This window comes from Vanellus vanellus, assembly GCF_965231255.1.
Source record: "Vanellus vanellus genome assembly, chromosome: 20".
NCBI lineage: Eukaryota > Metazoa > Chordata > Aves > Charadriiformes > Charadriidae > Vanellus > Vanellus vanellus.
The window spans coordinates 6,838,024-6,853,338 of record NC_138925.1 but is presented as its reverse complement, the minus strand read 5'-3'; the positions used below and the strand labels follow the sequence as shown (position 1 = coordinate 6,853,338).

Genomic DNA, 15,315 nt, shown 5'->3' with positions numbered 1-15,315 from the left:
AAAATCGCAGCAGCACAAAGATAAAAAGACATCAACATGACAGAAACAAAACTGCCACCTCCTGAACTTGGAACATACGAACTATAAAGCCAATTTCACATTGGAAGCTGAAGGGTCTCAAAATGGCATTGTCTGCTGTCTTTAGTTTTGTCCAATAGAACAAAAATGTTATTTATCATTGTGATAGCAAGACAATCTTAAGTTTCTCCATACAGCAATTCAGGCTCTTTTTTTTTTTTTTGGCACACGGGCCTCTTCACAGTTTGTCCTTTACCCCCAACCTTTGCCCCGGCTTGTTTAGATGCTACAAGAGATCTCACTACTTGTAAGAAGGGAGACAAAAGTAAATACAACTGCACTGAAACTTACATAAAACCAGGTCTATTCAGTAAGATAAATATAACTCCTCCCATTCCAGTTCTCATCTTCTAGCTTTGAATAAACTTCTAACCACAGAGAAAAGGGAATCTGGATCAGGTGGTTTGGACTCTCCATATGGGTGTCATGTCAGCTCAAGACAGTTATGTTCACATTCTCCTGAAAAAGAGAACCGACTGTTCCAGTTTATGTTCATGCCAGTGAATGCTGATGAAGAGCTTCCAAGTAATTTATTTTAGGAACATAGACCCATACTGGAGTGCCAGCTAAACCAAAACAGGCAATAGCAACACAGGTAGGTGGGAATGCACAAGCTGCATAGTTATAATTTCACATATGGTGACAGTGACAGTTCAACCAATTTAGCAACCTCAGGTTTTTCACTTATTTCCAGGCCCCCACTCTTATGCCCATATCACTGTGCCCATTATGCTGATATATGTGTTCACGTGGCAACGGAGTCAACCACGCTAGGAAAAAAAAATTCTTTTACAGCTACTTTAATTTCCTGATCAAGTGACTACTCAGCCACACAGCTGGCATAAGACGGGCAAGAACAAGCATCTGAGAGCGGGGACTCTTTAGGCTGGCACTTTCAACAAGCTCTGTCATAAGGTGCTGGCCTGCAGATATCAGGCAAGTTAACGAAGGGCTTGACTAAAGAAACCCCTTATTGCATTGGCAGAAATTCACCTGACCTCTCCAGTTCATCTCAATACCCACTCGCACATCTAATGGATACACAGCTACCCTGCAGGAATTTTGGTTTCCCTTCCACTTCTGCGTTAAGGGAAGGAAACTAGTGGAGACAGTCTTTGCAGGGCAGACATAGCAGCCTAGCAGTTATAAAGCCATAGCAAATGGCTCTTTGTCCAAGGACTGAGCTGAAGCCAATTGGAAAAGCTTCCCAACAAATTCCCATACTTAGGATTGGACCCATACTGACCACAGCCTTCAAAAGCACCAAGAACAACAGTATCTGGATAGCGTGTCTATATTCACAGTTAAAAAACAGGGCCACCTACGTCACAGGCTGAAGAGGATGCTCCAGGAGGCATCATTTTTTGCTTCAAAAGGATACTGCGTGTTAAGTATTGTTATATTGTCCTACAACGCTAAAGCAGTGGCACTTAGTGTTAGCATTTACAAGTGGGTCCTTCAAACAAGTCCAATTCCTTGAGTAATCCCAGCATATTGTGTTGGCCTGCAGCACCAAGACATTCAGCTCTGGGGACACAGAACACATCACAACACAGGAAGAAGAACTTGCCAAAACTGAAAGTGTACCAAAGAAAGGCAGATTCTTTAAAGATTTTAAACACAGCATCTGTAGGAGACAAATGAAACCACAGAGCTGGAATAGTGCATTTCAAGATCACCACAGCAGTTCACCAAACTGGATGTAGCCTGCCATCAGTATCTCTGCATTAGTTCATTGCTCTGTTAACATTTGGCACAAACTCTTTTACACAGTAATTTGGCTTCCATTTAGGTCAGCTGCTTGCGATGTTTTCCTGGCACTTCAGTGGATTCAGAAAAAGCTTCTTCGACACTGTGTACACTTATAAAGTCCTCAGTCAAGAATGAAGGCTAAACATTGCTGACCCTGGTTTCGGAAGAAGAGATCATAGCAGCAGATGCAGACGTCACTAGTGACCGTTCTCGTCTGACATATCGTGGCTTCCGAACTGAAATAGTGGGCACAGAAACATCATTAGCACCTGCCATATAAGCATGCCTTTATCATTAATTCTTAACACCACATGCCATCAAACAATTCCTGAGTTACCAAAGTAATCCTGGACCTTAAAAAAACAAAACAAATCCAAAACACAAAAAACCCTACACAGAGCTGATATAGTAAAAGTCCACAAATAAGCTTCTTAAACAAGCTTCTTATGGCCTATTAAATAAGGTGCTCATTACAAAGTGGCATTTCCATTATTTGTTTTTACAGTACATGTAGCTTTCCATTTTCAGCCCTAACAAACCCCCCCATAACTGTACTTCCTTTTTAAACAGATATATAAATTAAGATAAGGTAACTAAGATTTTTCACAAGCAGCACTGGCTGTCAGTCTAACAGCCAGACCCAGATCAAGTTTGGAACACATCTAAAAAAAATGTTTAAAAGTTAAAGACTGCATTAATAAAAATTAAATTTTAATTATACCATCTTGATTAAAAAGTCCTATGCATACATGAGACCAGAAATTTTGCTGAACTTCGAAGGCCATTATTTCTTAAGTTTTTAGAAGATTTGGTCTGTCTCACTTTTAAGTCACCACAAGTTCTGTCATTGTCTTGAAAGTACACCATAGAGACATGACACTTTACTAGACTACCCATGCCAAATAAATCCACTTTCCTAGCCACTCTAAGTTAATTTCATGTATAGATATAAAATTTTCTATCATTTGCAAAATATATCCTTTGCTACCTACTTCTTTTCGAACTTTGTTACGTGGTCAGAGACACTTAAAAGAATGCCTTGATTTCATTAGGTGTAATTCATTGCCTTTTTAAATACATATTTTGGGAGAGTCATATCTAAATATTTCATGCTTTATTATTAATGAGCCATTGAGAGCCTAATGTAAGAACAGCATGTACCATTTCGTAGAAATAGCACAAATTTAGAGGCCCACCAAAAACTAGTTCCTGCTCTTGGATTACCCAGATGTGGCCTACAACAGCAGATTAAAGAATGAACTTCTCAGTAATATTTGTAGGTTGAAAATATGAAAAATTGAGGAGGAAAACCGAGACAAGCTAATTCGATGAAATATTCCCCAAGAAATAAATTTCTGCCTAAGTTCCACACATATTAAAAGCTCACCTTGCCAAAAAGAACCCACCTACAAACATCTCCCCCCACACGTAAGGGTCTATTCCAAACAGTCTGTGTTATTTGTTTTAAGAAGCTGATAAGCTTCAAATCAGGAAGCCTGAAAGTGAGCCAACCTGGCATTGTCAAGAAGATTCCAATCCTGAAAATAAGTCCCAGACTGAGTAATTTATTTTTTGAGCACTTATGAAAAAATATTGCATTTGCTTGTAAGATTTCTCTATTAGGATAGAGAAGTCAAAGATCTATTTTAGGAGCTGTCAAAGATCTATTTTAACATAAAAGTACTCCATCAATACTGTATGCCTACATTAATTAAAGCAATAAATCCTATCAAAAAGGTCTACTAGACAGATTTCATTGGATTTCTGTCCCCTCAACAGATTTACACAGTTCTATACCAGACAATTATTTTGACTTGCTTGTGTTCTTAGCATATCCACTTTGAGATAGTTTGCTTGCTTTTCAATAACAACATGCATAAAAGGGAAGCCAACAGGTAAATATTTGTAGCAGCATGCCCCAGAGAACAGTTCCTCACCTGAAGAAGCTGGGGGAGGTATCATGGATGCCTGCATAACAGAAGAATGATCATGTCAAACAAAGCACCTTTTGTCTCCACAGTCATTCATTAAAAAAAAAAAAATACAGGAAGGAACATTTTAGGGTTCCAATAATATTTACTGTGTACATGGTCTTTCTTGGAGAAAGTAACTCAATAGAATCCATACGGTCAGTATTCATCTTTCACCTTTTTTTTTTCCCCAGTTTGGAAAAAGACCCTCAAGACATTTTTTATTTTTATTTCCGTCTCTCATACATCAGATTAAATACCTCCCTAATGAACTGTTAAAGTTTTAGCTTATTGTTTACTTGATGGTTTATGCTTGCTTGTTCCTATTGGTAGGACAAAATTTACTTACCGTTTCACTAGGCTGGAGAACAGATGCTAAAAGAGAGAGAAAGAGACTAACCATCATTATTCTAGAAGGCTAGGACAGCTAGTTTTCTAAAAATACACACGTGCAACAGAATATTCTATTGTTAAAAAAATAGTTTTGTCACAAAGACTATCAAAACAGATCAGAACATTCAGCAATGCCATTAGCAGAATACATTGTCTACAGGACTCTTTTTCAAGATTAGAGATAAAAGGTTGCAAAGGTCTTATTTTTGACTTATTTAGCTTTCAAAGAAGGTAGCCACAGCAGTATCTTTAATATGAAGAAGCTTCAACAGGAAAAAAAAACTTTGAGCCAACTACCACAAAAAGGCAGTACAAACAGAAAACAACAGAGCAGTGAAAGATGCAACCCTTTTATACAAGCAGTTGCCGTCTTTATTGGACACGTGATAATCACCATCCAGGCAGAATGAAAGCTAACATGATAATAAGCCAGAGAAATGTTTCTAATGCTTCTCCTTTAATGAAGGACATGAACGCTTTAGCCTGCTGGACCAGAGTGAACTATCAGTAAAAAATGTCACACCAGTGTCACTGAAGCCTCAGAGGTCTGGTGTCCTGCCAGCTTAGAAATGTCACAGCACAAGAGCTCTTGACCTACTTAAAAACTGAAGAAGAATCTTTCACTAAACTAAATTTACTTGAAGACACACGCAAAAGCAACCCAGAGGTTTCAGTATGGCAGTTGCGATTTGGATCCTAGTAGTTCCTGTGGCACTGATCAATTTAGACCTTAAGTAGCTCCTGTTGTATACTTTTACATGAAATGACACCACAGAGACTGGAAACGTAATGTTCTGTGAAGTTGCTATGACTAGATACAACGTTCTTAGCCAAACAATGGAACGGTATTGCTTCAACCACCCCCTCCTTTTTCTCTTTTTAAGCTTATTTCTGTTGTGACAGTCTAGCTTGAGCTTGGTCCTGTAAGACACGAATGAAAATAACAGGAGTTCTATTTGTTTAGCAGACCTAACCAGTAAACAGCTTGCTTTCAACAGAAGGAGCTCTAACACAGCAAATGCTATGATAGAGGTTGTCAAGGGAATCATTCAAAGTGACTGCATAGAAGGGGTGAGAGAGAGTCACAGATCAGCCTCAGTTTCACTCAAAACACTGGGCAAAATCAGACATCACCTTCCACATATTTTGTTCACCAGCTCCCAGAAACTGAAGACCATAGAAAACCTTCACAAAAATGAAGCATCTGAAAGAGCCAGATGTCTACACAAAGTCTTGGTGCCCTATGGTTAACCACATTCCAGGTGTTCTTTCCCTAGCTTTTCTGGAATCACTTTGGCATGAAATCAGGTCCCTGTATTTTAGTTACACAGCTTCATTCCTTAGTAACAGGAATGGCAGAAATGAAATTTCATTATAAAAAGAAAATCTAAGGGGCATTTGCTAATAAAAAAAAATAAATATGGTAGTTAACTCTTCCAAGCCCAGTAAATTTTGCATTTAGAGGGCAAACACAGTTGAACGAGTAGTGCAATAGTGAGGAACCTCAAACTCGATTCCCCTTCTCCTGCTGCTGACACATCCATGGCAAGTACACTGCCCTTTAGTATTGCAGTTCCCTTCTCTCTAAACCAAGAATAAACAACAACTGCTTTTGTAAGGTTTTATAGATGTCTGACATCTTGTGTACTGAAATAAACAAGTGCTATTAAGTTTATAAAAAAATGCCCTCTGTGCAAAAATCACTGACTGATTTCCCCTCCCTTTTTGAAATCAGGTATCTAAAATTCTGTGACAACTAACATCAAATATTATACTCTGGCAAATCTTTGAAAGCTACGAAAAACAATAGCTGGGTTAGCAAGAGATCCTGTGTAATATGCACCTAAGCACACTTAGACAGAGAACAGACACCCTCTGCACTGCCATGAAAACATGACACTGTAAACACATAGCAGAATTTTCATTAGTTTGCATTGCTTTGGATGATCAAGAGAGATAGCAGTAGCTACATTAAATTAGAACACTAACATGAAGAAAATTATAAGGTTTTAAATTAAGGAACTGAGCAAAGGCCAAAGCTTTAGAGATTAAATAGACAATTACAGACATTTTACCTTTGTTTCTTCTGTAGAAAACATTGGGAAGTTTATTGGCACGTTTGAGGTAGAAGAAAGAAGCAACAGACAGAATCAGGAATAAACTGATGAAAAACGTCCCTAAGATGAGAGAGGCTGCCACTTCTGGGCCCCCTGTACAAAACAAAAAAAGAGAGAGAAAAAGACTATTATTCACTAGAACTCTCTTCCAATAGAAGGGTTAAATAAAAGATAAAGACCAAATTTTTTTTTTCTTCTATGAATATCAGGAAGTTAGGGTTTTTTTAAATATGTGGACAGACCTCACAGAAACATTTGCAAAGATCTTTCAATACTCATTTCATTCTACGAACAACTTCCCCAGCCCCACCTGCCAAATGTCAGCAAAGCCTTAGTCTCTACTTTCCTGAAGATAGCCACAAATTTTCAATCCATCATTCTGTTTCTTTTATATAACTTTCAAAACCAGTGCTGGGACGTACTCAACATTAATATTGTTCTTTTATTCCTTAAATGAAGTCTCCTAAAGACAGGACTCGTCACCAGACAATATACCACTGGTACCCAGTATTAGGTTTTCCATATATGACTGACTGATACAGAAACTGTCCCAAGGAGGAAGACCTTAGCAAGAGATGCCCTTCCTCACCTCTATCCTGCTTTTCCTGACTCAAAAAGTGCCCTGCACATTTATTCTGCTGATTTTTTTTGTTTAACATTATGATCCCAAAAAGCAAGTATTTCAAGAAACAAAAGTTGTTTATGATCTTGTTGCACACAAACTAGGACAACAGATCTTTCTGACAAGCTCTGCTTGAGAAGTCCACATTCTGAAGAGCAACAGATACTTCAAGGATACACACATGACAAGACAAACAGTAGAACGGGATCAGCAGCACCCAAGTTTCACACGGCTGTTTAGCTTTCCTTTTTAAGAGCACAGATGATAAGCACTCAGCCTATCACACTAAATCACTTCATCTGGCATCCTATCTCTTGCTGAAGCATGCAGTGCTGCTATCTAAATAGTCTCAATTTCTATTATTCTTACCAGTGTCAAACAAGTATTTGTAGGAGATTAAACAGAAATGACTGGTCAGCAGTGATAAAACCAACCTATAGAAAGGCTACTCAAGATGTAACAGATAGGTAACATGTTGCCTCACCCCTAAAACCCAAAACTCTTGCAGCATAAGATTCAAAACTCAAGTTATGGGGTTTAATAAATAATCAGATCAACCTGTACTAGAAAAATCATTTCAAGATCACTAGGACAAGATGAAAGGACCATTCAGTAGAATACAGTTACCTCAAAATTCAGCTTTAAGACTTATAAAAGATTCTTGCTGAGAAAAGCCAGAAAAAATAAAAATGGATACTACCTTTAGAATAAAACCTAGGTTACAGAAAAACATATTTTACAGTTTGTTTCAAATGCCACGTTTTGAAGGGGCTGATACACAGTGAATAACCACAAAGCCTGCACTCAATAGGTATTTCCATTTACTCACCTATATTATGTATGAAAGGAGTTACAGTGCTTATATTCATTTGGAAATTCATTCCTCTGATACCAGCTGTAATCAAAAAGATTTTTTTTAAGTAAAATCTGACAAAAACTACAGACTCGTTGAAAATATTAGTAAAAGGCTATTATACTTCTCACTAATTATTTGAAATTGTGTAAGAATCCTGATTTCTCCGACAAAAAAAATCATTCTTTATATCACTTTTAAGAATTTCAAAAAAAGGAAGCAAACAAACATCATCACAATTTGTACAAGAAGAAAATAATTCAATAGCGCATTTCCCAGAAAATTAAGTCAAGTTTCTTATCTCTTTCATTAAAAATATTTTCAAGGAATTGAATGGTTCTCGCCTCTCAAACAAAGCACGTGTAAGAAATTAATCTAGCCTCCTTAATGTATTTTTTTTTTTCCTCAAGGAACTCAGTCTGAGCTATTTTGTGCTCTTGATAAGTCCCTAGCAAATGCCCACAACAGATGCCTTTTTCTTACAGCAGAGATTAAAGCAGACACAAAATTCAGTATTTGATGCATGTTTGATACAGGTCCTACCCTATAAGTTTAATCATTTTGATGTTTAGGACTCTGCTTTTTTATTTTGAGAACTTACATTGGTCAGAATGTAAGGTTTAGGTTTTGGTTTTAGGTTTTTTGTTTTTTTTTTAATGTTGCATTTGGTTTCACAGATTAGGTACTCTAATACATAACAAGATTCCCTCCTTCCCCAAGCTCAAAGTAATATTAGGACTTTGGAAAAGGCTGAAGTTTTACAAGGGAGGGAAAAAAAAAAACCACAACAGTCTTTGCTGTACCATGCAAGAAGAGATCTCAGTATCAAAAAACACCCATCAAAATAAAGGGATGGTAAAAATTACTCACTATTTCTGCATTCAGTCAGATTGTAAACAGATGAAACAGGAAGGGTTTCATTTTTGCATTTAATGCAGCTGCTACTACCATCCTCATTCCATCGTCTGTAACAACCTGCACAAGAATAAGATGTACAGAGGTTTGAAAACAACAAAAGCAATACTGGAGAGATTTCCTAGTCTTCAGAGAGAGGTAGAGGCAACAGAAATTCCCTCTGTTTGGTCTACTGGTTACAAACATGCCCGCTTCCTATTATATTACACAAGTTAAAAGGTTTCATTTCAAAGTGTTTATTCCACAAAAGACAACCTTTCAAGGGTCGAAAAGGAGAAAGAGCAAACAACTCCTGGAGTTTCAACACAGCTCCATTCACTGTTTCACACGTTTTAATTTGGAGAAAAACAGGCAGTGTCTAACAACCTGTAACTACCCTCAACAATACTAAAAAAGCAGCAGAATTTTACAATTTATTTTCAGAGGTCATACACTGACAACACAAAATTTAATGCCATTTCACTATATAGCATTGAAAATAAAAGAAGGCCGGGACAAAGATGCTAAGAACCAGAAAGAGCGTACTTGGATGAAAAAAAGATGCTGGCATCTGTATAGTCAATTACTTAAAACACGTCAAGTTAAAAATACAAATACTGCCATAACAGAGTCTTTTTCCCATGCCTCAGTCCTCTCAAGTATTGTACTATTTGTTTCACTTTAAGACGACCCTAAGCCTGTTTAAACTATTCTGTGACAGATGGCAAGCGTTTCATATCAGTCACCCTACCATGCAGGCTGGAAAGTGATTAAACTTTCATCTTGGCCTTTGTCTTCCATGTTCAAATCTCTCCATTTATGTTTAAATGCACATACTGCTATGTCTTTGTTAAGAAAAAAAAAGAAGTAGGGCACATCTTCAGTACCGACTTCATTTAATACAATAAAGGTGTGGTGGTCTCACTTGAGGCTTAGGCTTGAGACATGAAGATTAGAAGTATATTCCTACTAGATCATATTACAGTCTACATTTAAGGGGAAAAAAAAAAAAAACAACTTACTGTGCTGGCTAAAATCCAGTTCTATAGAGCCTTGAGCCAAACTGGTATCAATTATCCCATAAAGGAAACCATTAGTAAGGTGCTGATTTCAAAAACAGTTCTGCTGCTACGTTTTCCTTAGAGAGAAGCGGCACTTTTGATGCCCACAGTAATAAATTACATCTGACGTTTAATCTAAACAGAACAGACCCAATGTGAGGGCAAAGACTTTCTACAGCAGTATGAAGGAAGCATCAAAGCACTTATCTGACACCAAAGATATTGGTAGATTATCAGTTTACAGTAAGATTTGAGAGAATGCAATCCCATAACTTGGAGACAATTGTTTATACCATAGCTAAGATATTCAGAAGCAGAAATGAATGCACTGAATGAAGCAACAGTTAGCAAAGCTAACAAAGCAGTGAAAATAGAGAGGCTTAAAATGCTTTAACAGCCATCGCGAGGAAATGACTGAACCCAGAAGTGGACCCAAATTTTTAAGTTACTAATTCTCTTGTTACTGTGGACTCTGAAGCCATTTTTCCTGCTTTTACTCTCCGATTTTAAATAAAATGGCATTAAAAAAAGACCACCTTTTTGCTACTTTTGGAGAGTGGCAAAAGAAGTTTTAAACTCCATTTAGAAGAAAACAACTCTAGACATATGGCACAAGGAAGAACGAGGCATTCTCTACTAATAGGACAATATTGAAATCATTCTTAATACTCCCTTTCATATGCATTACAGCATTTTTGCTTTTTAGGCTCATTATATAGGCTTTTAAGCATATACAATAGCTCTTACATAATCCAACTGCACACTGAATAAAAAAAGATAAAGAATAACCTTATTAATAGTTGTCTGTTCTCCTTACCATGCAAGAACAACATTTGCGAGCTGTAAGCAGCATAATGTTGTGTATATAGAGGAAGACAGACTTCAACATGTACATGCACTATTTATTTTGGTTTTGCTCCCCAATTAATCAGGTGCTGTATTTGGTGTTAACTGTCAAAAACAATCTGGAATTTTATTAAACAATGACACACTATACCTGGACTGCACTGGTTGGTTCCTGGACAGGAACTGTTTGAATCCAACATATCCACACAGCATTCTGTTTCTGAAATCTAAGAAAAGAAATTACATTACATTTCAAAGTTCATAAGTTTACTAAAATGCTTCAACAACAACAACAAAAAAATAATCTACAGAGGACATAGAGAAATAAGCAGTAAAGTGCAGTTAAAACTTTCTGTAACTTTTTCTTTTTGCATTAAGCAACCTTACAAGAAAGAACATGCTAGATGCGCCATCAAGCTGATTTTGACCTGGCAGCTGCTACCCAAACTAACACTTTGAGAAGAAATGCACGCTCTAATGTTGACATTGGATAAAACCTCAGAAAACCTGTTTTAGAAATACACTTGCTAAATTTTTCAGTGAAGCACAGTTCAGAGGGGGACCTATCCCACCCACCGTACCACACAAATGCCCCAACAGATTTGTTCAGAAACACTACTGGCAAAATGACTGGCAAAATGCAGTTTTCACTGAACGCCCATATTGCAAGTGATAACATCTACCTTCAGCAGAGCAATCCAGCAGAACTACAAAAGCTTCTTCCTTCAACATTTAACATAAAAGGATAACTTCACATATCCTGAAGGCACATAGTTTATTTTTATTTTTTGTTTGTTTGTATAAAAGCCAGTTTCAAAATTATTTACAAATTACAAGCAGCTGTGACATAAGCTTAGAGAAACGGTTGTTAGAAACTCTGTGGTTCTTTTGATAGACATTAGTAACATAGACTTGGGCATATCCACTCTCTGAATCTGTACAAGAAAAATAAGCTACAAGACTCCCACGCCTTTTAAAGTTTACAAGTACATTCCCCTAAAGAATATAGCAAGTCAAATAATTCTTAAAAAGGGATGAAGTACCTGGTCAAAAGTAGCAAGACCCAACCTATATTCAGCCATAGAAGTAACAAATATACTGAACATGGAAAAGCCAGCATTATTCTGCTTATCAGCAAACCCCATCAAATCCAGGGGTGACAAAGATCAAAGCTATCAGGAGAAATGGTTGGGACTGTCAAAACTGAAATTAGTAGGCTGACATCACACTGTTAGCGCCTCATGGGGAGGTAGACTACAGTAAAGAACCAGAAGATCTATACTAACATGCTTAAGACCAGTTTCCCTAAAAGCTTTGTTGGTTGAACTCTCCTGCAAGCAGAATCTTATTATCTGACCTTTTTTCTGTGACTTGAAGCAGTGTTTGCTTCAGAGCTTCTCAGTCATTTGAAAAGTTAACTTTTGGGGACCTATGTTTTGGATTGTTTGTAGTTAAACTGCCAAGCAGCTCAAAAAGTGGCTTTTTTTGATCTTCAGAGTGCGTCTTCCACATGCTGTGAAGTGTTATCAGTTGCATCCCTGCTAGCCTGCAAGCACATGACTAGAAAGAATTCAATGCTTTAATAGGCAATCAGCCATCACAGCAAATTGACCCACTGTAAAAGTTGCAGTTAATTACTGCTAGCAGCATAGGTCATTTCTGTTGAATTAGAAACCCTTCTATAAACTACAATGTGAGAGGAAAATAGTCTGATCCTTCTGTTTTTATAGCGCCTATGACAAAAAACATGAAGTACCTACCGAACTTTCAGTAGATTTGCTGGCAACTTCTGCTACGAGTCTAGTTAAGAGAAGGACATATGGCACCTCCATGCCCAGGAAAGACACAGGTCTAAATAAGAACAGGGAAAGAAATTAGAACGTTTATCAGTGACACAGAAGTTATGCTTTCCCTTTGTTAAGGGAACACATTCCTTTTATTTGAATGCAAAGGTCTTTAAATTAAATATGCTTGGGGGGATGACTTACCTTGGTTCAAGATACAAATTTGAGACATTCAGAATTTTCCCTCCAGCTGCAGACGGGCAGGTTTCTGGCTATGGCAGACCGTGGTTGCTAAGAAACAAGGAGCCTTATCAGTCTGCTCCAAACTGGGCCATGCAGAGACTATTCCACACCCAGGATCTAAAAAATCAATGTGATTGCAATAGAACAGTTACTGCCTGGCACCACCACTGATAAGCCTCCCCACAGTTACAGGCTCCTCTGGCTGCAGCATTGAGCTGTGATGGATTTGTATCAGGACAGAGAGCACACGCCACTCCGAAAAAGCAATACTGCAATTAATTTCTCCCATGACAGCACAGTCATGAAGCATTAATGAAGTCTGTCTGTTAATAAGTAGTATTTCTCAACTGCCTGGGAACAGACTTTCTCAATGTGGAACAGAATATTGCAGTCTGCTACAAGCCTTGGGTTCCCCCCCCACACACACACACTTCTGCCACGTAACTCCACACATAACCTAAAGACAGTCCACGTTTCTTATGTTAAATTGTTTCAATAAACTAAAAGGCATTACATCATGCTCAGTCTGCATTGTTTGGACACTCCCTATGCCAATACTATCGTATCTGCCTATTCTGTAGTCAATATAATGTCGGAAGCCACATCCAGTTCTCACAGCTACTGTACCTGCAGCCCGGTAGCTTCAGGAAAACATAGTCTTTCACATTATAAATAAAACATGGGGACAGAAAAGGTCCTCTAACCAGAGCCTAATAAAAGGAAAGCGTCTGAATGAAAGCCTTCAACCGTAGGGGGAAACTCCTGCACTGACTCATTTCACAAACTGAAATTTGTTACTATTTTTGTCAAATAAAAATCCAGTGGGTGAGTTTTAAATTACTGCAAAATATGTATCATGACCCTTGGCAAGCTGTTTTTATGGAGAACAAAAGTCATTGAGCAGTTCCTATGATTAATTTCCGTTCATTTTTTTAAATCACTTGCACATAGCCTGTTGCCTCAACTTCAAAATAAGATTAGTTCAGCCTGGTGGGAAAACTTATTACTACCCTCTGCTATCAGCTGAAAGCTCCAAGGTCAAGGACCGAAAATCCTGAAAACCAAACTCCCCTCTTACTGCTACAACTAATTTCTACGGTTAGCGAGGATCGGGGCAGAGCAGGAAAAGTTTGCACTGTCATGATACCTTCCAATTTAAGCATAACAATGGGTGTCAAGTCTGTCAGCATCAAGCTGCAGCATCCATGACTTCATCAGTTCACATTTACATACACATAAATAAAATGACACCTATACTAAAATGAAAAGCAGACAGTCAATATAAGTGTACTGTGCGTGCAATGTGCAATGCTAGCTGACAAAGGCCGAGACAGCGCCCAATTAGCCCTGCTGTCGGCAATGTAGATTACAGGCACCAAGGAATGTAAGCAGCCTTTGTACACACAGAGATTCTCCAGAATCAGATAGTAAGAGCTAGTTAGCTTCAGGAATGGTACCACCACCACATCCCGGAGTGAAAATTAAGATGGATTATGGCAGTTTACAAAACTGCTGGAAAGCAATGGCACTGCCAAAAACAACAGGGAAAATTTAGCTTTAGGAATTTTACATAAGATGGAAGGATACTTTTCTAATCTACAGCTAAGCTCATAAATTGCTGCATAAAAAGCTTTAACGTTATTTTTCAGCAATACCTGAGGTGACAAGATGCCTTAAATGTAAACACCTGTTTTAACAAAATGGTGAAGTCATCTCCAAAGACAAAAGGAGACAACCTTTCTAGAGTGCAGTAAATACCCCCAAAAGCCAAGAGCACCTAGCTTATAGCTTTGGTGGTAACAGTTCCTTCCTCAGCACATTTGAGCAAAACAGAAGGTACTTACAACACTGTAAATGATTGCTGATGTCGGCATTGCACTTATGGAGTTAAACAGAGAGCTTTCCACTTGCGTATGACAGTGTAAAAGTACTTATATAAATGCGATGAATAATTCTGTTTTAGATCACATTGGGTGTAACTTTAATTTGCACATTTAACCTTTTAAAAAGAGGGTTTGGGTTTTTTTTTTTCTTTTTACGCCTTTCTAGTGCAGTAAAAGTTGAGTAACACAACTTTAGTTTTTCAAGGCAGCCCAGCAGAGTCCAATGTTAAAACAATTGTCAGGATGTGTAGTGGGGTGGATGTATTTTAAACAGATACATACAGAGAGTTTGCCTTATTACCTGTCACTTTTCTACAATCTATCTTCAGAAATAAGATATTGCTTTTTGGCTGAGAAAGATTTCCCCTGGGGAAAATAATTAGGGTTGGTAAAGACATTTGCTGATAATTCTTCATCATTTTGGATGCTATGCACAGATTTTTGTCAATAACTGATTATCATAATATCCGTTAATACTAAGAAAGGGCAGATGAAAAAAGCATTTATTTAAGCAAGTATATTCTTGTTATCTAGAAAAATATTTATTTCAGGAACAAGTTATACTAAACATTTGTGAGACTAGCCACTTCTAAGCGCATGATCATCCTCTTTGTGAATGCAAATAGCTACACAGCATAAGCTCAATATTGGTTGTATTTCCATTCCTGAAATAAATGAAGATACTAATCAACAATACTGTTGCATTTACAGGCAGGTATTTGTTCACAGCCAGCAGTGATTCTAACAAACTAGAACATCTGCCCTGCAGCTGTTCAGTAGAAATAGGACACAAGATCTATTTGCTCTCAAATTATCAGC

The 15,315-nt window shown here is 37.7% G+C and overlaps 1 protein-coding gene across 1 annotated transcript in view; it reads right to left on the bottom strand.

Moving 5' to 3' along the window:
* Positions 1 to 1,968: 1,968 nt before the first annotated feature.
* The window catches only part of LOC309680026 (uncharacterized protein C1orf159), a gene marked incomplete at both ends in the record, with an annotated part of 35,151 nt that continues 21,804 nt past the window's right edge, over positions 1,969 to 15,315 (bottom strand). The window contains 5 exons of the mRNA XM_082493515.1: positions 1,969 to 2,066; positions 3,768 to 3,798; positions 4,150 to 4,175; positions 6,269 to 6,403; positions 8,656 to 8,760. Of these exons, the coding sequence (XP_082349641.1) occupies positions 1,969 to 2,066; positions 3,768 to 3,798; positions 4,150 to 4,175; positions 6,269 to 6,403; positions 8,656 to 8,760 (395 nt within the window). The remainder of the gene's footprint in view (positions 2,067 to 3,767; positions 3,799 to 4,149; positions 4,176 to 6,268; positions 6,404 to 8,655; positions 8,761 to 15,315) is intronic.